The sequence below is a fragment of the Neopelma chrysocephalum genome, unplaced genomic scaffold, assembly GCF_003984885.1.
Source record: "Neopelma chrysocephalum unplaced genomic scaffold, ASM398488v2 Primary Assembly neopelma1_97390, whole genome shotgun sequence".
In the NCBI taxonomy this organism is placed as follows: Eukaryota; Metazoa; Chordata; class Aves; order Passeriformes; family Pipridae; genus Neopelma; species Neopelma chrysocephalum.
In genome coordinates, this window is record NW_020926031.1 from 860,747 (window position 1) to 882,896 (window position 22,150).

Consider the following 22,150-nt stretch of genomic DNA (forward strand, 5'->3'; position numbering starts at 1 on the left):
GAGGGTGTGGGGGACTGGCTGCTTTGCAGCACCTGAACCCCCCAATCCCTGGGTAAGACAGGCTAGCCAAGAACATCCCTGCCTCCCCATCCCTGCCTGGCTCCCAGTGCGTGGGCATCGTACTTCCGCAGGGTGGGCAGAGAGGCGAGGCAAGGTGAGGCGTGGAGGAGATGCTGGAGTTTTGCCCAAGGACAGGAGGAAATGGTAATTATTCTCTGGAGCATACAGAAGGTGAGGGTGGGAAGGCAGGGAGCACTGGAGGAGTTTGTTTGTGTCTCTGCTTTGTTCTTCTGGGGTCCCTGGGAGTGGGAATAGGTCTTGGTATATTATGCTGGGCAAGGGAATAGTGGCTGCTTGGTGAGTGTGTGCAAGGGTGACAGAGCCACCGGTCAGCAGGAGCACCCAGATGGGTCCCTCTGGGGGGATTCAAACCTCTGCTACCCTCCTTCCCACCCACAGTGTTTGTACGAGGCAGGATCCTGGCAGTTAGAGGCTTTGAGAACAGCATATGAGTCAGATTCCCACTGGGAACACCCCAGCCCTGCCACCCTTACCGATGCTAAAGGGTCCAGGAGTGGTGGGAACACAACTGGGAATGACCCTTATTCCCAGACTCCCAGTGCTCAGCAACTTCAGCACAGCCTGCTCAACTCTAAGCCCTGCTGTAGGTCTGGCTCCAGGTCTGCAGGGTGTGGGGTCAGGGTGGCCCTTCCTGGAGATTTCACCCCTTGGAGAGGTTTGTGTGGAGTGGAGGGGTTGAGCCAGGCTGGTGCTGGGACTGGGCACCACATGGCTTTGTAACCATGGGCTGGCAGCACCCCACCAGCATGCACAGGTACAGCATCTCCCCACCTCCCGCTCCAGCTGATTTCCAGCTGCCCTAGATCCAACCTGCTGATTACACACAGCTTTCAGGAGGCCTGCTGAAGCCGTGAGGGGTGAGGAGGGAGGGTTGGCCAGGTGCTGGAAGCTTGCGAAAGGTAAGCAAACACAGGCCTGAACCTGGCAGCTCCTGCTTGTGGGGAGGAGCTACAGAAGCCACCCAGGATAAAAAGGCTCCACACAGGCCCCCTAGAGAAACCATTACCTGCCTGTGTTTCCAAACAAGCTTCCACCATGGGTAAATGGGGAGATGCATACTGAGAACAGAGAGGAGATGGGGCATGGTGCCTGAGTCAGGCGTGTAGTGCAGGATGCCAAGGTGGCTTTGGGGAGCAAGGAACCTTGGTGAGCACCGTGGCACCAGCTGGGGGCTGCACTGTGCTGACACTGGTGGCACTGACTGGGGGTTGCAGTGTGATAGAAATGGTGGCATGTGCTGTGTTGGCAGAGCAGGATGATGCTTATCCTTGTTTGGTCACACTTTTTCATAGTCATCAGCCCACAATACCGGCCCTCTGCCTCCCTGGTCTTGCAAAGGGCTTGCACACAGACCTTTTTGGGGCTGCATCACCCAAACCACCCCTGCTGAGTGAGCCCCCAGCCCACCCCACGTGTTGGGTGCTGACCAGAGGCTGCACGGCAGCATCCCGTCCCTGTCTGCCGAGGGACATGCTGACACCTGGTTCCACGCAGCGCAGGCAGGGGCAGCCCTGTCCCTCTCTCCTTCTTTTCCTCCTCCTCCTCCTCCTCCTCCTCCTCCTCCCCGCGCCGGCGGCTGCGGGCCGGGCACAGCCGGCAGAGGGCGGTGCGGGGGCCCGGCGCGGCTCGGTCCGGCTCGGCGGGGTCGCGCACAGCCGGGCTGCGCTGCCGAGCCGAGCCCTGTCGAGCCCTGTCGTGCCGTGTCGTGCCGCCGTACCGAGCCGGGCCGGGCCGGGCCGCGTCGCACCCTGCCGCGCCGTGCCGCCCGCACCGCCCGCACCTGCTGCGCCACCGCACCGCACCATCGCACCGCACCAGGCAAGTGCCGGCGAGACGCGAGCGGGGCCAGCCCGGCCGGTGCGGGTGCGGGGTGCGGGTCCGCAGGCCGGCGGTGCTGGGTTTGGGCGCCGCGTCCGCCGGCAGGATCCGGAAAGCTGGTTCGTGCTGCTGGGTGCGGGTGCTGCGTGCACAGGGAAGGGGGCTGGGGCTCCTTGCTGAGTCCACAGGCGAGATCTGGAGTGATGGGTGCGGGTGTTGAGTCCCTTAGTAAGGCCGGGGTGCTGGTCTGGGTCTGCAGGCAGGATTTGGGATGCTAGATCCGAGTGCTGAGTCTGCAGGCGGGATCAGGGGCGCTGGGTACGGGTGCTGTGCACACAAGCAGGGTCATGGGCGCTCAGTCTTGGTTCGCGTCCACAGGAGCATTAGGGGCGCTGGGTCCAGGTGCTGAATCCACAGTTAGGGCTGGGGGTGTTGGACCTGGAGTGCTGGGTCTCAGTCTGGGTCCACAGGCAGGATTGGAGGTGCTGGGTCTGTGTAGTCGGGTGCTGGATTGGGATGCTGAGTCCACAGGCAGAATTTGGGGTGCTGGGTCAGGGTCCCTTGGTAGGACCTGAGGTGCTGTGTCTGGGTCTGCAGGCAGGGTTTGCAGTGCTGTATCTGGGTACTGAGTCTGCAGGCAAGGTCTCAGGTCAGGGTGGTGGGTTTGGGGTGCTGGGTCTTGGTCTGGTTCCACAGGCAGGATTGGGGTTGCTGGATCTGCATGCTTGGGTGCTGGGTCTGGGTTCTGAGTCCACAGGCAGAATCTGGGGTAGTGGATCCGGATGCTGAGTCCACAGGCAGGATCTGGGGTGCTGGGTGTGAGTGCTGCACGCACAGTCAGGGTCCGGAGAAGGGGGAGCAGGGTTCTGACCTGCAGAGGTTGAATTTTATGCCTTGGGGAAAACAAGAGGGCAGAGCCTTGGAGACAGGATGGAGAGGGGTTCAGGGTAGGTCTGATGCAGAGTGAGGATTTGGGGGTTATGAGTGGGAGGGGAGGTAGGATATGCTGGATCTGGTGGCAGTGCAGGGAGTTTTCTCTGAGGACAGTTTGAGCTGTGGGGTGAGATGGGGCTGGGGGACCTGAGTAGGAGTGACGGGGAGACATGCTGAGTGTGTGAAGGAACACGATGATGGGAATTGCATCGGGGCACCAGCTCCAGGAGGAGAGGGCTGGATACAGCCCTTCCCTTCCCCAGCCAGCTAGGGGGATCTCATGGGTCTGCAGGGAAGGGGACTGCTGGGGAGGCTGAGTGTTACCTGGGGGCAGCTGGTGTTTCAGATGGCTGGGACAAGATACAAAACCGGTACAGTGCAATCCCTGTCCCCCTCTGCTTCCTTTTGGGAATCGGGGTGATCATACAATGTGGCTTGTCTATGCCTTGACTCTTTGGGATTCATCTCCTTGGGTTGCACTGCTGTGGGGGCTGCAGATGCCCCTGGGTGAAGCAGACCAGCTTATGCTGGGGGCTTCTCTGCATTGGGGTTGAGCTGCATCTCTGTGCCAGTCTGAGGGTAGAAGGTACCTGCTGAGCAGCCAGGCAGCTCTGGGATTTGGGGCTCTTGTTTCCCTTTCCATCCGTACCCACGTGGGCCAGTGACTTGCCCCTGGCCTTTAAAACTGAGAGCATGAAGTGGGAGGGGGAACCGTGATAAGGCTCTTCAGGTGCCAAGAAAAACGGTCTCCAAAGACGCTTCCCAAAATGGATGAGGAGTGCAGATTTGCTCAGATGCAGGGAAATTATTAATAACAACAGCGGTGTTTTTGGTGCTAGTTGTCCTGCCACTGTGGGCTCCGGCTGCTTTGCCTCCCCTGCAGCGGGCACAGGCTGCCCCCCCCCCCACCTGAGCCCCAAACCTGGGCAGGATGACCCTCACAGCTGCGGGGATGCTGCCCCGCAGGACAGGTCTCTCCTTTATCTCGGTTTGGCCAGGCTTGCTCTGCCCAGAGGCATGAGGGGCAGGGAGCTGCCCCCAGCAGGAAAGATCCCTATCACGACTTTGTTTTTGTGTTGCAACCCGAGGGGAACAAAAAACCCCAAACCCCAACACCCTTTCAGTTCCTCTAGATGAGGCTTTGTGTTGTAGTTTTGTTCTCCCCCCCCCGCCTTTTCCAACATCCGTTTGAACCTTTCACCACTTTACCCACCAGGAATGCAGAGGGTTTGCCGGAGCTGGGAGGTTTATTCAGCAAATCTGGCAAGTCATGCGCCGGGAAAAAGCATCCAGGTGTGCTCAGCAGGGCTGGCGAGGGGGGCTCCTCCGGCAACTTGTGCAGGAGTGCAGCAGTGGGTGCAGTGGAGACGTGGTGCCAGCCTCGCCTGGCCGCGTGTGGGGAATTTCCCTCCCTGTGCTTGCCCGCCAGCTCTGCTTGGCATCTTGACGAGACCTGTTGGGAAGCGGCTCATGTGATGGGCGGTTTTGTGGCGGGGGGAGCCTGTCCCGGGGGACCTGGTGCCTCTTGGAGGGGTGGGGATGATGCCCTCAGAGCTTTTTATGTATCCCTGCTGCGAAAGCCCCTTCCCCCCCCCCCTCCCCCCCCCCCCCCCCCCCGGCAGTGGTGCGGCGCCTGTTCCTGTTCAAAGGTGAGAGCTCCCTGCCGGGCTGGTGCTTCAGGAGGAAATGCTGCTGCCGTCATCCCTCCCCGCCTGGCTGTGCCACCAGCTCCTGGTGATTTACAAGCATGAGGGCTTTGCAATAACAAGGTCATCACCAAATCCACCCCTCCTTCTTCCCAGGGCCCGAGCTCTGCTGTTTGGAGATGAAGGAGGATGAGGATTTCAGGTACCATGTTACTGACTGGTGCGGGGGCCGAGATGCAGCTTGTCGATTCAGGGTGTGCTCTGGGTTCTGCTTTTCTTGTTGCTTAAAAGCTCCCTCAAGGTTCAATCCCTCCTCCGTTACCTGATGGAAGGCTCTTGTTTGCCTGTTGCAAAGCCCAGCCCATGTAAATAATGTGGGGATCTGGTTTTGGGGCAGCAAAGCTGGTGGTATGCAAACGACTGTGGGAAAGGGCAGATACTACTGCTTTGTGCTGTGCAGTTTTGAACGCAAAGTTGAATATCAAAATTGGGTTTGACCCCATATGGAAGCTTTGTTGGAGGAAAAGTGAAAGAAACAAGAAGAGGTTGATGAAGCTGGAAGCCCTAAAACTGCTCCCATCGTCTGGTTTTGCTGGATGTTGGAAAAGAAAACAGTTTATCTTCGGAATAAATAAAAGGCAGAGGGACAGACTTGCAGCAGAAAGCCCCACTTTCACGCCAGACAAGCTGGGTTGTGCTCCACCTCTTGCCCCCGCTTCCAAGGGGAACCTAGGCTGTGTGTGATTTCTGAGCCTCTGTTTCCCCTTGGGAAAGCCCCGCACCACGCCAGCGGTGGGAACCCCAGGCATTGCCAAGAAACGTCTTTGAAACTCAAACCTGGCTTTGGAAAAAAAACTGGAAGACAAACCGGCTCTAAACAAACACCCGAGTTAATTCCGTGTCTTGCATTGTATGAGCCCAGTGAAATGAAACACAGTGCAGCCATAGGGACGAGCAGATGGATTCAGATGCCTCAAAAAGCCCTGAAATCTGCTGGCTTTGAGTTGTCCTTTTACAGTTAAGGTTGGGATTTTTCTCTCATTTTCTTTCTAATTGTTCCTGGGAATTTAATTCTACAATTATTTTGCTGCTTCTGCCGAGGAGACAATGTGCTTCAGCCACAAAGCCTTTGAAGGCTGAATTGCAGATTGCATACAGCACTGAGCTACTTGGATGCAGACGCCCCCTCGCTGGGAGAATTTGCTGTGATGTGGAGGGCTGTCTGTCCGTCCAGGCTGCTGGCAAGTGGTCATGCTGCAAATCAGCCAGGAAAGGATAGAAGATGTTGGGGTTTGGGGTGATGTTGTTAGCATTGAGCCTGCCTCTTTCTCACAGTGGAGTAGGTGGGACCCCCGGGGATGTGCACCCCACATACCGGGGCTTGATAGTTACATTCTGCCTCCCCCATTGCCTGGTGTGGAGGTGTGCTGGTGGTGGATGAAGTCAGAGCCAGGCTACTGAGTCTCGGCAGGATCTGGTTGCACTTCCCGTTTCCTGCACAACTCCCTGCTGGGCTCTCAGGTGCTCCTGCGCTGCAGGGTCACCCCAGGGCTCTGCTGTGGGGTTTCCACAGGGGTAATATGGGCTTTAAAGGAGGGAAAAGCCATGGGGACTGTGTCCTCATTGCTGTCTTGCAAGAACCAAATGGCCTCCAGCATGTGGGGAATTGCTTGGGTGAGGGGAGATTTGCTGCTCTGTCCGGGGGTTCTGCATCTAATCTGGCTGTGGTGCTCTTGGTCCCACCGCTGAGCTGCAAGGGTGTGGCCTTCAGCCTCCTCTCCTGCCCTTCCCTCCCAGGCCAGCTCTGAGCAAGGGTTCTGGAGCTGGTCAAAGGACTGTTTCAACTAACAGCTGGTGTTGGTGGGTTTTCCATTAGGGTGGGCAGTGGAGGAGTGCTCTGTTCTGCCATCCTGGGCACTGTGCTCTTGCCGTCTGCTTGTGGCATGTCAGGAGCAGCTGAAGTGGAGCCATCCCCGTGCCTGGCAGGGACGGCTTTAGGCAGGTGATGCCTGCCCATGGCACAGGCCAGAGCAGCTTTCTTTATTTTCTCAGTTGGATTTTTTGGGATGGGTTTGGATGGGAATGGCTGGAGAACTGTCATGGGGACTTGGCTGTGAGCTCCGTTGCTGCCTGGCAGCCTCTTTGAACCTCCTGCTCCACATCAGACTTGACCTGATGGAGGAGAGGAACAAGTTCTTGTGAGATTAGTGAAAACAGGGAGCCTGAGAGAAGCTAACACACCCTGATCCCTGCAGCCATGCAGGGGAGACACAATCACTGGTCCCTGTGCCTCATTGGGTGGGCAGCATTCCCCAGAGGAATGCTGCAGGGGGATGTGTTGCTAGGGGCCATGAGGGTGAATTTGTCGAAAATTGGGCTGTTGTTGGTTTTATTGCAGAGGGATCAGTTTGTCTTTTCAGGGTTGTTTAGATGTCTGGCTCCCATAGGCACTGGTGCCCCTTAAACTGTCCCTGCTCACTCTCCCATCCATCACTTTTCTCCTTCATGTGTGTCCTCCCTGCAGTGACGTCTGGGATCAGAGCTGGGTGCTCTCCTCTGCCAGATGTGCTGGACTCTGCTGATGGCAGATGGGGGCTATGCTGTGGAAATTCGGAGCCCGTTCCCATGGCCTGGAGTGCGCCACCCGCCTCCCTGGCTCCATGATGGCTGTGCTGTGTGTGGGGGCTTTGCGCAGGGAGCACGGCAGGATGCTCCGTGAGAAGAGCCGATGTTGCAGCTCTTCTTCCCCTCCTCTGTGCCTAAATCCCAAATTTGGGTAAAGGAGAGATATATATGCTTCCTAAATAGCGGAAGCTCTACTGTGTGTCTGCTGAAGCACCTCAGGGTCAAGCATGGTTTTGTTTAAAGAAAGCAACTAAAATAAACCCAGCGAGGGGCTCCCAGGAGGTCACTGTTCTCCTTCCCTCCCCAACCCAGCATGGATCCCCTCTTCCTGGAGGGTTTTCAGCAAGTTCACATTTTTTTCTCGCTGTTGTTGACAAAAATCCTGGCTGGTTGAGAAATATCTGTGCAGCAGCGCCAGTCCAGTCCCACGGGTCAAATCCTGCCCCTGCAAATCTGTGCCGGGAACAGTGGCTCATCTCAGGCTTCGGGAATGCTGCCGGGGGGACCAATGTCCTTGCAGGGCAACCCAGGCATGAGGCCATGAGCAAGCGCCTTGAATAGATGGATGGACAGATGGACACCACTGGCTCGAGGTGGATCTGATATTTTATCATTTGCTGGTTGGGCTCTGCAGCAGAAGCAAAGTGCTGGAAGTTCGTCAAGGGCTGAATTAAAGTTGCCTGGCAACCTCCATCCCGTCTCCTCTTCCCGCATCTCGCAGGATTTCCCACCCAAGGTCTGCCGCCTCCGGGAAAGAGGGGCCCAAAACGCATTGCGCTTGCAGCCAGGCCGGTGCCAGGCTTGTCTTCCATCACTGGATGGCTCCTTTCCCATAACTTAATGTCTGTTCCCACGCCTGGGAGCTCTCCCCATCTCATCTCCTGGGGCTGGTGCCTTTCCCCCCACCCGCACCCGGAATGAGTTGGGCTGTTTTGGCTGAACCTGAGGGCAATTTGTGCAGGTCCCCGGGGGGAGGTAAAACAGTGCAGGGCCAGTGGGAATGTGGCAGGGGGAGTGAGTGGTGGGGGAGCTGAGGGGGCTGCGGGGGCACGTGCCATGGTTGGCCCCAGTGAGTAAAGCTGAGTCAGCTACACGGGGCTTGGAGTGACTGGGCTGGGCTGCCATGAAAAAGCCAAGTGTAAATGGTATCTTCTGCTGCAGTCCCTGATGGGTGTTTTGTTAAGGCCGCTTTGCAACCCCATAACCTGTAGGAGACCTACTGGAAATGTCTGGCTCCCACTGGGAAGCCAGCAGTGCTTGCTTGTAGTAGTCTGTGATGCTAAGGGGAGCAGCCCATGAGAGGGGAGAAATGTTCAGCAGCCATTCTGGGAGCTTACTTGGGCTTTACTAGATCTTTGTGGAGCAACCACAAGCTGTTTAGGGAGTGGTGGGATGGGAAAGACTCTGATCTCACTCTGCAAATCTCTGTCCTGCCATCCGGAATGGGTGCTGAGGGTAAACCAGAGAGGTGCTGCTCCCACCCAGCATTTCCACTCTTTCTCCTGAGTTCCTTTGAAATTAAAAAGCTGGCATAATTTTTAGCTGTTTTGCCAAGGAAACAGCCATGGGGGTCCATAAGACCCCGTCTGAGGTTTCTCCACGTTTGCCAGCCCCACAGACAGTGCAGCTTCCCTGCACTGCAGCTTGCAGACTGCTTTTGCTCCTAGATTTTGCTGCCTTTTGACTTTGGGGGCCACGGGGCAGTGGGAAGGGGCCACCATGTGCTGCAGAAGCTCCTGGTGCAGTTGCTGTCGAGGCGTGTGGCAGCTTTGGCTGGTTTCTTTGGCCAGTTTCTTTGGTCAAATCCAGGTGAAATTCACTCATCAAAAGCTTTTTACTCCTCCGGAGACACTGGTCATGGGGTTTTTAAGGAGGTGCCGGCTGGGCCAGCCCGTTTGGGTGTGCTGTGCCGGCTGGCTGCCGGTGGGAGGCTGATGCCGGCACAGTCATGCTCACACAGCTTCCGTCGTGACCCAGTAAACCCAGTCAGACCTGACCGGGGCTCGCTCGCTCCCCTGCGCGCTCACCCACGCCGGCACGCCTCCGCCACCCCGCTGCTTTCCTGGTGTTCCCAAGGGACCAGCAAACCCACCTCATTGCTGAGAGATGGTGCCTGGGTCTGGCTCCATGCTGGGAGCTGCTGAATCCTGTAGAAGTACCGATAGCCAGCGGTAGGAGGGTGAGCTTTTGCCTCCATGGATGTTACACGCTGCGATTAGAGTGGCTGGTTCCAGGCTGGTGAGAGCTGAGGTCGGATTTCAGGTCCTATGTCGACCCCCGCTGTTCTGGGAAGTAGGTGAGGTGCCAAGGGGCTTGGGAGCTCACGGCTGGGGGTGGGCTGGGCTTTTCTGGGCAGTTTTTCTCTGAAACCCCTGGTTTCGTTTGAGCTGCTGCTGCTTTTCAGCCTCTCCCTCTCCGCTTTTTGTTTCTCTCCACTAGAAAAAAACTCTGTGGCTTTTCCATTTCCAGCTTTTCTTGATTTCCCATTGAAGTGCTGTACTTGAGCAACTCAGCTGCCCCCAGCCCCAGCAGTGTGTCCCATGGACCAAGACCTCCTTTGCTTCCTGCCTGGGCCCTTGGCTTCACCCTGAGCTTAGAACTTGCATCCTGACAAGAGGGAAATGATGGGTTTGGGGGTGTTTGGTGTGGGTGCAGCCCGGGGTGATGACCTGAGGGGAGCCAAAGATGGTTTCAGTTCCTTCTTGCTCTTTCTCCCCCACCCTAGGTATGAAAAATGAAAACTTGAAAATAAAAAAAATAGGGAAGCTTGGAACAGCCCTTCCCTTTGAGTAAAATATTAACTGGCTCTTACAACGTAACTGATTAAATGTTCTTTAGGACAAAGTTACATCTGATCTCGGGCAAAGGAGTCTTTGGAAATGGGTGTAGCTGCTTCTCTGAAAAAGCAGAGGAGTCCAGCCCTGGCAGCATGGGAGGCTGCTGCCCCCTGCCTGGCTAGGAATCCTGCACAGCCCCCCAGCTTAATTTACTATTTTTGTTTTCCTCCCCCTGTGCTGGCTCGGTGCTCTCAATGGTTAAATGTTAGCCGGGGCTGGCTCGCAGCACAGTGCTTGCCCTGCGATAAGCACCATCCCTGCCTCTCTGCCCAGCCCTGCTCCCAGCTCCAATCCCCACTGCGTCAGGAGCCAAGCAGCAGGCAAAGTTCAGGGCTTGTTTGTCCAGGGCAGATAGGGTGAGGACGCCTGGCAGCATGTAGGGTTGTTACTTGTTTATTAGAGATCATTGTTTGCCTTGTCATAAAAAGTTTCATACTCCCCTCTACCTTCCCATCCCAGGTCCAGCAGCTCTTGTGGCTTATGCGTAATTCCAGGCTCCTGTCCCTGTGTGGAGTCCTGAGGAAGGGTCCCTGCAGCTGCCAGAGTGGCCCTGCTCCCACTGGTGGAATGGAGAGGTGTCAGCGTAGGGCTGGCCAGTGGCTTTGGTGCTTCAGGTGTGACCCCACCGCTTGTTTTGCCCACAAAGCCTGGTGGGTTTGGCTCATGCTAGACATGATATCACCAAAGCAATTGCTTTCTCGTTGACCTCCATCTGCACTCACCTGCCTTGCATTGTCCTGCCAGGCCCATTGTTCATGGGCAGACCCTTGGTCTGGACAGGGCTTGTCCCAGAAACAGGAGTTACTTAGAGGGAGGGTGCTCTGGGATCTGCTCTCCATGGAGCTCAGTCCCACAGGCAGCACCCTGCCTGCACCCAGGGTGGGGTGCTCTTTGGGCACTCTGTGCTTGTCTGGTTCCTGGGGGGGCAGCGAGGTAACAGGGAGCAGGGGGACACATTTCCCGTCTGCCCCATTCCTGAAGTGCTCTGGAGCAGTGGCCAGTGCAGGTGTGAGGTCTGGGTCTGAACCCACTTTGATGCAAGCTGCAGAACTATGACTGAACCCACATGCAGCCCTTCGCTTCTCCTTTTTGGCCCCAAAGCTCTTCTCACTTTGGTTTCACATTAGTTTTACCTCCCCTTTACCCGAGACACAGCAAAGTATTTGCTTCAGGGAAATCGTCTGCACTGAGCATGTTTGAGCAGCTTCTCTACAGGGCCAGGTATTTGGTTTTTATATATATATATATATATATATATATTTATAAGCTCTAAGCAAACATAGAGGTGCTTGTTGCTTCTGAGGAGCTCTCTGTCTCAGAGATACACAGTTGTCTTTTAATGCCTGCAAGATGAACTGGTGGCTTTGCTCAGTGCAGCTGGGAGAGGTGGGGGCTTATTTGTGAAGAATCAAAAATGCATGAAAGTGAGAGCCAAAGTAGATGCTGAGCTTGGGATGAAAGAGAAACTGAAATCTCATTGAAAAACACTGGGGGGAAAAACTGTTTCCGCTTGAAAAGACTTGATGGAGATGCCAAATAGTTCCTGTATGGGTTTTTCTTCACCTTGCGTCTCTGCATGCCTGAAGCGTCCTTCCCCATGCCTCTGTCCTCGGGAGTCTCATTTCAGGAGGGGCAAAACTGGGGACAAGTATCTTGCATGGCAGGAGATGGCCAGCTGGGCTTTTGGGAAGGAAAGGAGACCTTGGGCTTCCCAGGACCCCTACTGCTGCCCATCCTGCTGCAGCCACTCTGGGGAGCAGGACTTGAAGTACCCAAGTGTACCAATGACCCACAGACAGGCTCGGCCCTGAGCCCCATTCTTTGCTTTTGGAGGGCAAACGTGCCTGCTGTTTGGGTGTGAAATGCAATGTGGGATGTGCCAAAGCATATCCTTCTGTCAGGGGGAGCTGTAAGAGCAGAAGTTTGGGAGCAAAGGAGGGAGTAGCCTGGAGGAGATCTGGAGAAAAATGAGTCTCTGAGCAGCTGACCCAAGCAGTCAGTAAGCGACTGCCCCCACTGTGACAGAGGGGAGGGAGGTCATCCTCAGGGGGATGCTGCAGGGGGTCCCTCCACTCCAACTCCCTTCCATGGCCTGTGCTGGCTGCAGGCTCCACGTCTTGTGCCATGCCTTTGTTTCCCCTTTGGCTAATGAGGGTTTGTTTTTCCCTGAAGCTGTCCCTGGTATGAGGCCGTGCCTGGTCAAGCATCCACGCGTCTGTGCAGCTGGCTGCTTCTCAAGCCAGCTTACTTGTGAGGTGCTGGGACAGCAAGAGTGTCTGACTTGGTGTTCTGTGTTTCAGGAGGGTTTGGTGGCCAGCCCAGGGAGCTGGAGAGCCTGTCCCGAGGATCAGCTGTGCCAACCTGCTGGCAGTGGCTGGGGCAGCTGCCCTTGCCACAAGAGCAGGAAGATGAATGGAGATACAGCACACGTCATGACGACTCTCATCATGGCAGTGGTGGCAGCGATGGGATACCCATCACGGCGGTCTGCCACTGACCTGGATGCCACTCCCAGGACAACAGTCACCTTTGATGGTAAGGGGATGTGAGTCCTGGTGGCAGCAGTGAGGTTTGGGATCTTGCTGGCACTGGCCTTGGTGCACCATGACTGCATCTAATCTTTGCCACCCTGCTGGAGTGGGGGGCTCAGCATGGAGTGGTGGCTGCAAGGGGTCCTCTGACCCCCTGTGCTCCAGAAATCGGAGCCCACATGGCTGTCTGGCATGGGGTGCCTCAAGTCATTTCCCCAAAAGCCAGAGGGGGGCAAGGACATGCAGGGAGCCAGCCTTGGCCAGCCCCTGTCCCTTCCCAGCAGCCCTTGGAGGGTGTCCTGAGCTGGGCATCACACCTGGGTTGGGCTCTTATGGCCCAAATAGTTGGAGCTTTCTTCCTGATTTTCTCTAATTGCCATTGGGCTTTTGACATCCAGCCTCTGTGTTGTCAGTGAGCTCAGAAGTGTCATTGTCCCTTGGGCATCCACACAACTTCATTGACCTCGTTAGTGAAGCTCAACTCAACAATAAATGGTGGGAGAGTTTCATTAGCAGCTGAGGTGCCCTTTTCTCTCCAGGCAATGCCTCCTTTTTTGGCGGGGGGTAGGAATTACCTTTGCAGCTGCCTCCAGGGTCCCAAGTCTCATGGGATTTTCTCTTCCTGCTGTGGGAGGGTCCAAGTCTTGTTTGGGGTCCCCGTGGCCAGGGCTGAGTCCCACCTCACAATTCTCAGCACCTCAAATTGGGTGGTTTCTCTGGTTTGGTTGGCAGGAGTGCCCAGCCTCACTGCAGAAGCCCTCCTCTTGCATGGCAGTTTTGGTTCAGGTTTTTTTATCCTTAACTTTGGGCTGGCTGGGCTCAGTTCAGAGCTGGAGTCGCTGCTGGGATGTTTTTGCTTCCTTCAGCAATTCCCTGAACACCATGGCAGGTTCATGCTGGGCATGGATATCGCAGCTCCCACCCCTGAGCTGTGCTTTAATTAGTGGGGAGAAATTTCTGCAGTAAGCTTGAGCCCAATTAGTTCCTTCTGCCTCCTACCAAGCCTCCTCTCTTCCTTCCCTCCTGCTGTAACTGCTGGCACCGAGCACTGTCTACCTGATAACTTCAGCGGGTGCCTTCCTGCCCACTTCCAGCTCCGTCCTCTTGTCTTTTCCCAGTGGCTTGCGCCGTGCCTGCCCCGGGGTCCCCCCTCAGACCCCTGTTCCCTTTGCAGAGCTGTCGGGTGTCCGGCGCTTCAACGCACACACCCTCAACTACAGCACCCTGCTGCTGGAGGACGACCGGGGCATCCTCTACGTGGGCGCCAGGGGAGCCATCTTCGCCCTCAACTCCAGTGACGTGGCCGACGGCTCCCACCGCACGGTGAGCCCGGCCTCTGCCTGCTGCTGGCTGGTTGTCCTCTCCTGTCCCACGCTGCCCGATCCCTGTCTGAATCATGGCCACTCTATCCCTGCTCATCCTCCCGCTCCCCATCTCAGGTCTTGCCTGAAGGGGATGTCTCCAGGTCTGCCCCCAGATCTCCTGTGGACTCCTGGTGCTTCTCCCCAGCCAGGCAGTGTGGGAACAGTGGTGGGAGACATCCCCAAGCGCAGAGCTGCCTGCTTCAGGGATACCCCAGCAGAACGAGGGGCAGGGGGAAAACTACACCCCTTTGCTCCCCCAGGGAGGGACACCCCAAAATCCTCCAGGCTCCTACAGGTGCTCTGGGGTGTCTGCCCACCGGCTGGGGGGTGGGACCACTCTCAACCTGGGCTGGTTGGATGTGTGCAGTGTCATCTTGTGCTCTGAGGAACTGTACCCTCTCTAAATAAAAGAGGATTTTATCATTTCTGATGGCTCTGATAGAGGCTGGAGCCTGCAGAGACAGGGCACCACACAGCAATGGGGATCACACAATAGCAGACTCTCTTCCCCTTGTAGATCCACTGGGAAGCCTCCCCAGAGAAGCAGATGGACTGCCAGCAGAAGGGCAAAAACAACAAGGTAGAGCCAGTGGGTGGGTGCTGGGGGGGCTGCTGTTGCTTTCCCTGGCTTGTAATGCCTGTGCTCCCCCTCCACAGACCGAGTGCTTCAACCACGTGCGGTTTCTGCAGCGTCTGAACAGCACCCACCTCTACGCCTGCGGGACCTACGCCTTCCACCCGCTCTGTGCTGCCATCGTGAGTACTGCTCAGCCCCACAGCTGTCACCTGTCCCCTGCCATGTCACCCTGGAGAGGTGTAGGCCCCTGTCCTTTCCTACTATGTCATTCCGCAGCCCCACTCCCTTTCTGCCCCTGTCCCAGCCCCTCCCTGGCTCCTGGGGGAGGCAAGTGATCCCCAGGCTAGCCTGAGTAGGTTTGAGGACCCGGCCACCACAATGCAGATGCCCAAAGTCCCCACCTTGGCACTGAGGTTGGACTCTCACCCCATAATGAGAGAGCTGGGGGTGGATTGGTGCCATGGAGGGCACACGTGGGCTCAGCAGGATGGGCTGTGCCAGCCCTGGAGCTGGCTGATCCCCAGCACCTGCTATTGCGGGGTCTCTCCTCAAAGCAGGGGCTGCAGAATGGCCGATAGCCAGTCATAAGTGTGCCCAGGAAGGGTGACAGTGGTGGGGCTGACTCAGAAGCCCCTCCCGAGGGATTTTCTGGGCCAGGCTGGGAATTCCCACATGGCTGTGACTCAGGGCAGAGTGTCCAAGAGCGGCCTTGTTCACTGGCAGTGGGACCTTGACCCCCTTTCAGTAGCTCCTTGAGTCAGTGGAGACTTAATTGCCCTTTGTCCACCTCCCTCCCTGAGCTGGGGGAGAAAGGGGCCTGGGGCCATGTCCTCAGCGTGTTCAGGGAGCCCTGGAGAGGCCATGCTTGTTCCCATGGCTGTGCTGCTGGTCCGGTTTGGCCATCACACATACTGGAAATCAGGTGGAGGAGCTGCCAAGCTGGAAGGGCCCCATCATTATTTGACATGCTTTGAACTGCAAACCCCAAAGAAAATAACTCCTGCCATGACAGGGACAGCACCTGGGGGAGCCCAGCCCGTCTAAGCAACGTCTGCCAGCCAGGCATAGCCTGGGAACATTGGCTGCGCTGACTGGCTCATGCCCAGTGCCCACGTGATGCCAAAGTGGGATGCTGGGGCTCCCCTTCCCTGCAGAGCCCTCTCCCTGCTGTTGGCTGGAGGCTCTGGCTGTTCATGTGGTTTCTGACCAGGTGGAGGGGGCGGGGGGCGTTTGTCTTGCCTGGACAAGGGCACAACTGTGGGCATTGCTTTGTCCCTGCTAGCAGCCTCTGCAAAGAGCATGAGGCTGGCAGGTGAGGTGGGTCTGTCCCCTCCTGTTTAACCACGTTCCCTTTCCCCCCAAGGATGCCAACAGGTTCATGCTGCCATCCCACTTTGAGGAAGGCAAGGAGAAGTGCCCATATGACCCTGCCCGTGGCTACACCGGCCTCATTGTGGGTAAGTGGCACCTTTCCAGGGCTGGAGGGGACATGTGGGATGCAAACAAATCCTGGCCCCATCCCCAGCACCCCTACAGGTGGTGCCAGCCAGGTAGGCCCTGCGTGCAGCAGCCTTACCAAGCCAGGACTTGATCCTCCTCTGCCTCATCTGCCTGGGGCATGGGGATGCTGGTGGCCTATGGGGCTGTCCCCAGGGTGCAGGGCCATGCTGATGGGTACCTGCCCTGCTCAGATGGCGGTTTGTACACGGCCACGCGCTACGAGTTTCGGAGCCTCCCTGACATTCGGAGGAACCTGCACCAGCGACCGCTGAAGACAGAGGAGTCCCCACTGCACTGGCTAAATGGTGAGATGTCCATGTCCCCCTCAGTCCTGTAACCAGCATCATGGGCTGTGGGATGCTTTGGAGCGCGTGGAGCAGAGGTGGGGAGTGGTCCTGGAGTCCTGTGTGGTTTGCAGTGAGAGGAAATCGAGGCAGGGAGGGATTCCCCATCCTGTGGTTGGTCCCCAATCTCCACTTCTTGTTCCGTGTCCCCAGATGCCGAGTTCGTGGCATCTGTGCTGGTCCGGGAGAGCAGGGACAGCCCTGTAGGTGATGATGACAAAATCTACTACTTCTTCACGGAGAGGGCGGGAGAGGAGACCACATCCTTCTTTGACAAGAGTCATGTGGCCCGAGTGGCTCGGGTTGCCCGTGTCTGCAAGGTAGGCATGTTCCCAGCCACAGGGAGCCAAGCACTACTCCTCTTGGTGCAGGGGCAGCATGCCTCCATCTGGGGGGAAACTGAGGCATGGGTAGAGGGGAATGCACCCCCATCACCAGCCTGTGCAAAAATGCTCCCCGCACCCTCCCAGAGTGATGTGGGGGGGAAGAAGATCCTTCAGCGCAAGTGGACATCCTTCATGAAAGCGCGCCTGGTCTGCTACATCCCCTACTACGAGGTGCTGCGGAGCGTCTGCAGCCTGGATGGAGGTGGCTGGGCCAGCACTGTCTTCTATGCTGCCTTCACACTCTCAGCACAGTGGTGAGTGGAGCAGCAGCCAAAACAACTGGGGCTACAAATCTACAGCATGGGGGGGGAACCAGAGATGCTTGAGGGCATACACAGGCATGTGCTGCACACCTGTGGGTGCATTAGTTGGGAGCAGCCATGTGTCTCTCCAGACTCAAGTGAGGTTCTGCCCCTCAGGAGGACCATGGAGGCCTCGGCTGTGTGCCGCTACAGCATCTCAGCAGTGCAGCGTGCCTTTGAGGGCCCCTACATGGAGTACCAGGACTCGACTCGCAAGTGGGCCCGCTACGATGGTGCAGTGCCCGAGCCCCGGCCGGGCTCTGTGAGTGCCTGGGGGTGCAGAGCAGGGGAGGCACGGGGCAGCCACATTCCCCTCTGACCCCTGTCTCCCCTGAGCAGTGCATCACGGACCACTCCCGCAGGAAGGGCTACAACTCCTCGCAGGACTTGCCCAACAGCGTCCTGGACTTTGTCAAGCTGCACCCGCTCATGTTTGAGGAGGTGAAGCCGGCTGGCGGGGAGCCGCTCCTGGTGAAGAAGAGCGTGGCGTACAGCCGGCTGGCCGTGGACAGAGTGCAGGCCCTGGACGGCCGCTCCTACGATGTGCTCTTCATGGGGACAGGTGAGTGTGGGGTAAGTTTGCCAGGTCTGTGCTGGACAGGGGGCACACCACACATTCCCTCCTGAACCCCCTGCTCTGCTCTCCAGGAGACGGCTGGATTCACAAGGCTGTGGTGGTGGGCTCTGGCATCCACATCGTGGAGGAGGTGCAGGTGTTTAGGGACCTGCAGCCCGTGGAGAGCCTGGTGATCTCTCACGCCCAGGTGAGGGAGAAGTAGGGGGACATCACACATGGGGCATGCTTGTGCTGTGAAGCTGCCATTGGGCTCTTTGGGGGGGTGGGGGGATGTGACTCCTGGGTCAGCCCAGCTTGGGATATGTGCTGGAGTGCAGCAGGGCAGCCTGGCCTCTTTGCCAGCTGCACCCATCGTCACTGACTGTGACCTGGGGGCCCTCTCGTGCATCCCCATCAAGGGAGAGCTGTGCTGGGGGGATCTCTGGGCACCATGGGGCACCCCATAGCCCAGCAGCATCATGCCAGATCAATGCTGAGCCAGTCTTTTCCCCATCAGAGAAGCCTGTATGTGGGGGCAGCCAGCGGGATCGTGCAGGTGCCCCTGGCCACCTGTGCCAGGTACACCTCCTGCTACGACTGCATCCTTGCCCGGGACCCCTACTGTGCCTGGGATGGCAGGGCCTGCCGTGCTACCGCCACCACGGACAGGTAGGGATGGGTGCCTGTCCCCAGCTGGGTCCCCACAAGCCTTCCACCTGCCCCATCCTATGCTACTGTGCATCACCCCATGGCACAGTCGCCCCAGAGCCACCCCCAAAGGTCTGGCTAGTGTCTGGCGGTAGGTCTCCTGGTGGCCATGACCTCGTAAAGGGTGGGCTCAGCCAAGGCTGTATGGCTGAAGCTCCCCCTGCCTTGCAGCACAGGGCTGGTGCAGGATATTCAGAGTGGCAACAAGGGATGCCGGAGCATCTCTGGGCGGGGTGAGTCTGCCACCCCTTGGGACCATGGGGATGCTGGTGTCCAGCGTCCCTTAGGGTGGCCAGGACAGGTGTGAGGTGGTGTGTGTCCCCACAGGCTCCCTGCCATGGAGGAACCGGACAGTGCTGCAGGGGGACGATGTGCTGCTACCCTGCGACCAGCGCTCCAACCTGGCCCGAGCCGTGTGGCTGCTGAATGGCAGTGAGGTGCTGGGCATGGGGCAGGACCGGCTGCGCGTGGGGGTGGATGGGCTGCTGGTGACAGACACGCTGCCCCAGCACAGTGGCGAGTACCGCTGCTACGGGGAGGAGCGGGGTCTCCAGACACTACTGGCTGCCTACAGCCTCACTGTGCTGCCCGAGATACTCCGCAGCCCTACGGCTGCCACCCCACCCCACGCTGCCAGCCAGGCAGCCAACGACATGAAGGTGGCTTACATCTCTGCCATTGTCACCTTGGTGGTGCTCTGCGCCGTGCTCAGCACTGTCCTCCTCTACATGTCCTGCCTGGAGAAGCGCAAGGGCAAGTACGTGCTGGGGGAGCCACGGCCATCCAGCGTGGAGCTGCAGACCGTCTCAGCCAACTGCCTGCGCAAGGGCCACCGGGAGGAGGAGGAGGAGGAAGAGCTCACCTACCCTGATGGCTGCCTGCGGATCATCCCTGGTGAGGCGCCCACGGCTGCCACTTCCCCAGTCAAGGAGCTGCCGGTTGCCGTGCCCCCGCTGCCGCCCCCGCTGCCGGCTGAGCTCACCAACGGCATGGGGGCTCTGCCCAACGTCCTCCGCAAGATGAACGGCAACAGCTACATGCTGCTACAGCAGCAGGAGGAGCCTCTGGTCTCCCCACTCTACAGTGCATCCTTCACTGAGGAGCTCAGCAAGATTCTGGAGAAGCGGAAACACACGCAGCTGGTGGAGAAGCTGGACGAGAGCTCCGTGTAGGGGCTGGGGAGGGGGGTTCTGCCAGCGGAACCCTCCTCCCCTTCAGCCCCTTCTCCCACCCCTTTGCCAGCAGTGTTACAAGACTCAGGCGAAACTACCTCCTGGATGGCAGAGCCGGGCCGAGCCCGGGCTCAGCCGTTCCTTTGGCTTTTACTCACTTTTGAGACTTGCTGTACAGAAAAAAAAAAAGAAATAAGCATCTATTTAAATTTAGAAGCTCTATTTATGTATAAAAACCCACTGATGGTGGCCACAAGCTGGGGATAGGAGCTGGCACCTGGCTGAAAATGGACACCGGGGGGAGGGCGAGTTTCTGTCTCTTCATCCAGGCATGAAAGAGACAGTGTCATGGACGTGTGGACTCGGCTGGCCCTGCTGGGTGTCCCTCGGCACATGGGAGCCGGACAGCTGCTGAGAGGTGGGTGAGGAGCAGGGAGGGGAGCTGGGGGCTGACGCACTGTGCCTGTGCCTCTTGCAGGGTGCAGGACCCCTTCCCGGCATGGGGCTGGTGGGTTTCTCCTGCTGCCCGCTCTCAGGCAGGAGAGGGGCAGCGGACACATCTCACATTGTGGGGACTGGCCTCGGTGGCTGCCAGCCTCTGCCCTCTCTCCCACGTCTGCCCCCCAGGGTTTCCTCTCTGGGAGAGGATGGTTTGGCAAGGAACAGAAACATGTCGAGGAGCTCACTACCCGAATGCATTGGAGCAGCTGGTGAAGGGGTGTGTGCCCCCTGCAAAGAGGCCACAGGTGAAATATCTGGCTGGATGCCCTGGGGAGGTGGCATCCCCAGGCCCTCTGATCCTGACAGGGCTCTGCCCCCTCTCCCCAGGGCGCTGGATGCAGCAGCAGGCAGCAAGATGCACTAGCAGCAGGACTGGCAGCCACCACAGTGCCCTACAGCATGACAAGGGACCAGCGCAGCACTCACATCCCCTTGATGTCCGCAGTGGCCCTGTAGCCCTAAGCAAGTGTTTCTGCCCTCCTGTGTGGTGCCGTTGGAGAACTGGGGTTCGAGCACAGCCCTGTCACCTGTGAGACAATCCATGGGTGGGGAAATGTCCTCATACAGTGAGGAAGAAGAGCCCTGGACAAGGGTCTGCTGGTCTGCCTCCTTCTGGAGCATCCTCCTCTTCATGGCACTCTCCAGGTCCCTAAATTCCCCCAGCTATTTCTGCTCCTGCCACCTCCTGGGGGAACCTGAGAGACTGGTGACAAAAACATTTCATATGGTGACACAGGAGAAGCTGTGGAAGGACAGACTTGCTGGGGTGTGTGTCCTCCCATGTGTTCCTTGCTGGCACCTCCATGATCAGGACATTGCCAGCTCAGCCCTGCAGGGGAGACAAGAAGGGAGTGGCAGCCCCTGGGGTCCCTCATGGGCTACAGCCCAGGCCTCCTATTTCAGGAGAGCGATGCTTAATGGAAAAGGCAAGAGTTGCACACCTGGCTTCTCCCATCCTGCCCCCACCGTTTTTGCTGCAAGAAGGGGACATGAGCCACCGCCAAGGACCACCCCCACCCTCCAAGGAGGGGTATCACCCTGTGTCTGACACCCCTTGTGCACAGCTCCACATCCCCTTGGCAATAAACATGGCTCTGTCTGGACATGGTGTGGCGGTGTCTCTCTGCAGGCAAGAGAGATGGATGCAGACGCATGGGGTTGTGGGTGGAAGAGGCTTTATTGGGGCTGCAGGCGTGGGCCCTGGACAGTGAGGATGGAGGGTTTGTTGGTGAGGGGGTGCCACTGGCCCTGGACACTGGGATTGTCGGTGTGGAAGGGCTTGCGGATGCGGATGATATCCAGGCCGGACTGGTTGGCCAGCTTGGTGACCAGCTGCACGATCTCCTCACTTGTCTTGCTGGCGATGAGCTCCTCCCGGACTGTCCCATTCACTGCAGCAGAGCAAGGGGGTCAGGCCAGGATCCCCCCACTCCACAGGCCTCCGGGGGGCAGCTGCTGATCCCCCATCCCACAGCAGCTGCCTCAGCACCATCTGCGCCAGGCAGAGGTTGTGCAGAGCCAGGGCATGGCAGGGACAGCCCCATCCCCATTCTCTCCCCGTGTCCCCCAGCACTCACAGTACTCAGCCCGCACCAGCGGGGCCGTGCCCGAGCGGGGGCTCACGTAGAGAACAACATCGGGGTGCTGCCGAGCAAAGTCCTGCGCCGCCTCCTCTACGAATTGCCTGGGGAACATGGGGACCGTGAGCCCCAGCCAGGCCAGAGATGGGGAAGGGTTGTAGCCCCCACCCCAGGGCGAAGGTCACAGGTGGGGTCACCCTCCCCATACCCTGCCCACGGGAGGGGTCACAGTGCAGAAGTTGGGGTGATGCCCCCTGTGCCAGGGCGGAGCTCAGGGGTCACCGGTGCCGCCTTCCAGCTCCAGTCCCAGTCCCGTCTCGCAGGAGGTTCGGGGTCCCACTCCGCCGCTCCACTGTCGTCATGGGGCTGCAGCCCCGTGCCCTCCCCACGCTGGCAGGGCAGGGGGAAGACACCCCTCCCTCAGTTAAGGGGCTACCCGGCTCCCCACTCCCAACCCGGGAAGGCGGATGGGCGCCTCCGGCGGTACCTGGCGCCGCGGGCGTCGGCTGCGGTGGGGCTGAAGAGGAACTGCAGGCGCTGGAGCTGCCGCACGTACCGACCCACGCCGTTGTGCAGGACGGCGGTGAGGAACCGGCTGGGCGACCCGCGGCCCGTCATGATGGCTCCGCGCTCACCCGGAGCCGGAACCGCCGGAGGGGCGGGATCAGGAACAGCCGCCCCCGCCCCGC

At 58.4% G+C, this 22,150-nt stretch overlaps 2 protein-coding genes across 10 annotated transcripts in view; one reads left to right on the forward strand and one right to left on the reverse strand.

The window, feature by feature from the left end:
- Positions 1 to 20,984, forward strand: part of SEMA4G (semaphorin 4G) — a 29,640-nt gene extending 8,656 nt beyond the window's left edge. The window contains exons 1-17 of one of the 9 annotated variants that reach the window (XM_027672506.1): positions 1,828 to 1,883; positions 12,238 to 12,475; positions 13,646 to 13,794; positions 14,353 to 14,415; positions 14,493 to 14,591; positions 15,776 to 15,869; positions 16,104 to 16,217; positions 16,410 to 16,576; positions 16,727 to 16,896; positions 17,062 to 17,206; positions 17,284 to 17,506; positions 17,593 to 17,708; positions 18,018 to 18,169; positions 18,380 to 18,441; positions 18,536 to 19,798; positions 20,008 to 20,126; positions 20,209 to 20,984. In XM_027672506.1, the coding sequence (XP_027528307.1) occupies positions 12,349 to 12,475; positions 13,646 to 13,794; positions 14,353 to 14,415; positions 14,493 to 14,591; positions 15,776 to 15,869; positions 16,104 to 16,217; positions 16,410 to 16,576; positions 16,727 to 16,896; positions 17,062 to 17,206; positions 17,284 to 17,506; positions 17,593 to 17,708; positions 18,018 to 18,169; positions 18,380 to 18,441; positions 18,536 to 19,380 (2,526 nt within the window). In that variant the 5' untranslated portion in view covers positions 1,828 to 1,883; positions 12,238 to 12,348 and the 3' untranslated portion in view covers positions 19,381 to 19,798; positions 20,008 to 20,126; positions 20,209 to 20,984. Of the gene's footprint in view, positions 1 to 1,827; positions 1,884 to 9,333; positions 9,400 to 11,813; positions 12,476 to 13,589; positions 13,795 to 14,352; positions 14,416 to 14,492; positions 14,592 to 15,775; positions 15,870 to 16,103; positions 16,218 to 16,409; positions 16,577 to 16,726; positions 16,897 to 17,061; positions 17,207 to 17,283; positions 17,507 to 17,592; positions 17,709 to 18,017; positions 18,170 to 18,379; positions 18,442 to 18,535; positions 19,799 to 19,975; positions 20,127 to 20,208 lie in introns of those variants that run through there. The other 8 variants (XM_027672504.1, XM_027672501.1, XM_027672498.1 and 5 more) reach the window with 8 other exon arrangements.
- A 60-nt stretch (positions 20,985 to 21,044) lies between these two features.
- On the reverse strand, positions 21,045 to 22,139 carry MRPL43 (mitochondrial ribosomal protein L43). Its single transcript, XM_027672513.1, has 3 exons — positions 21,949 to 22,139; positions 21,459 to 21,565; positions 21,045 to 21,272 (listed from the first exon to the last, which is right to left on the reverse strand). Exons 1-3 carry the CDS (start codon positions 22,077 to 22,079, stop codon positions 21,058 to 21,060), a joined length of 453 nt encoding a protein of 150 aa, XP_027528314.1. The 5' UTR covers positions 22,080 to 22,139; the 3' UTR covers positions 21,045 to 21,057.
- Between the last annotated feature and the right edge of the window lie 11 nt (positions 22,140 to 22,150).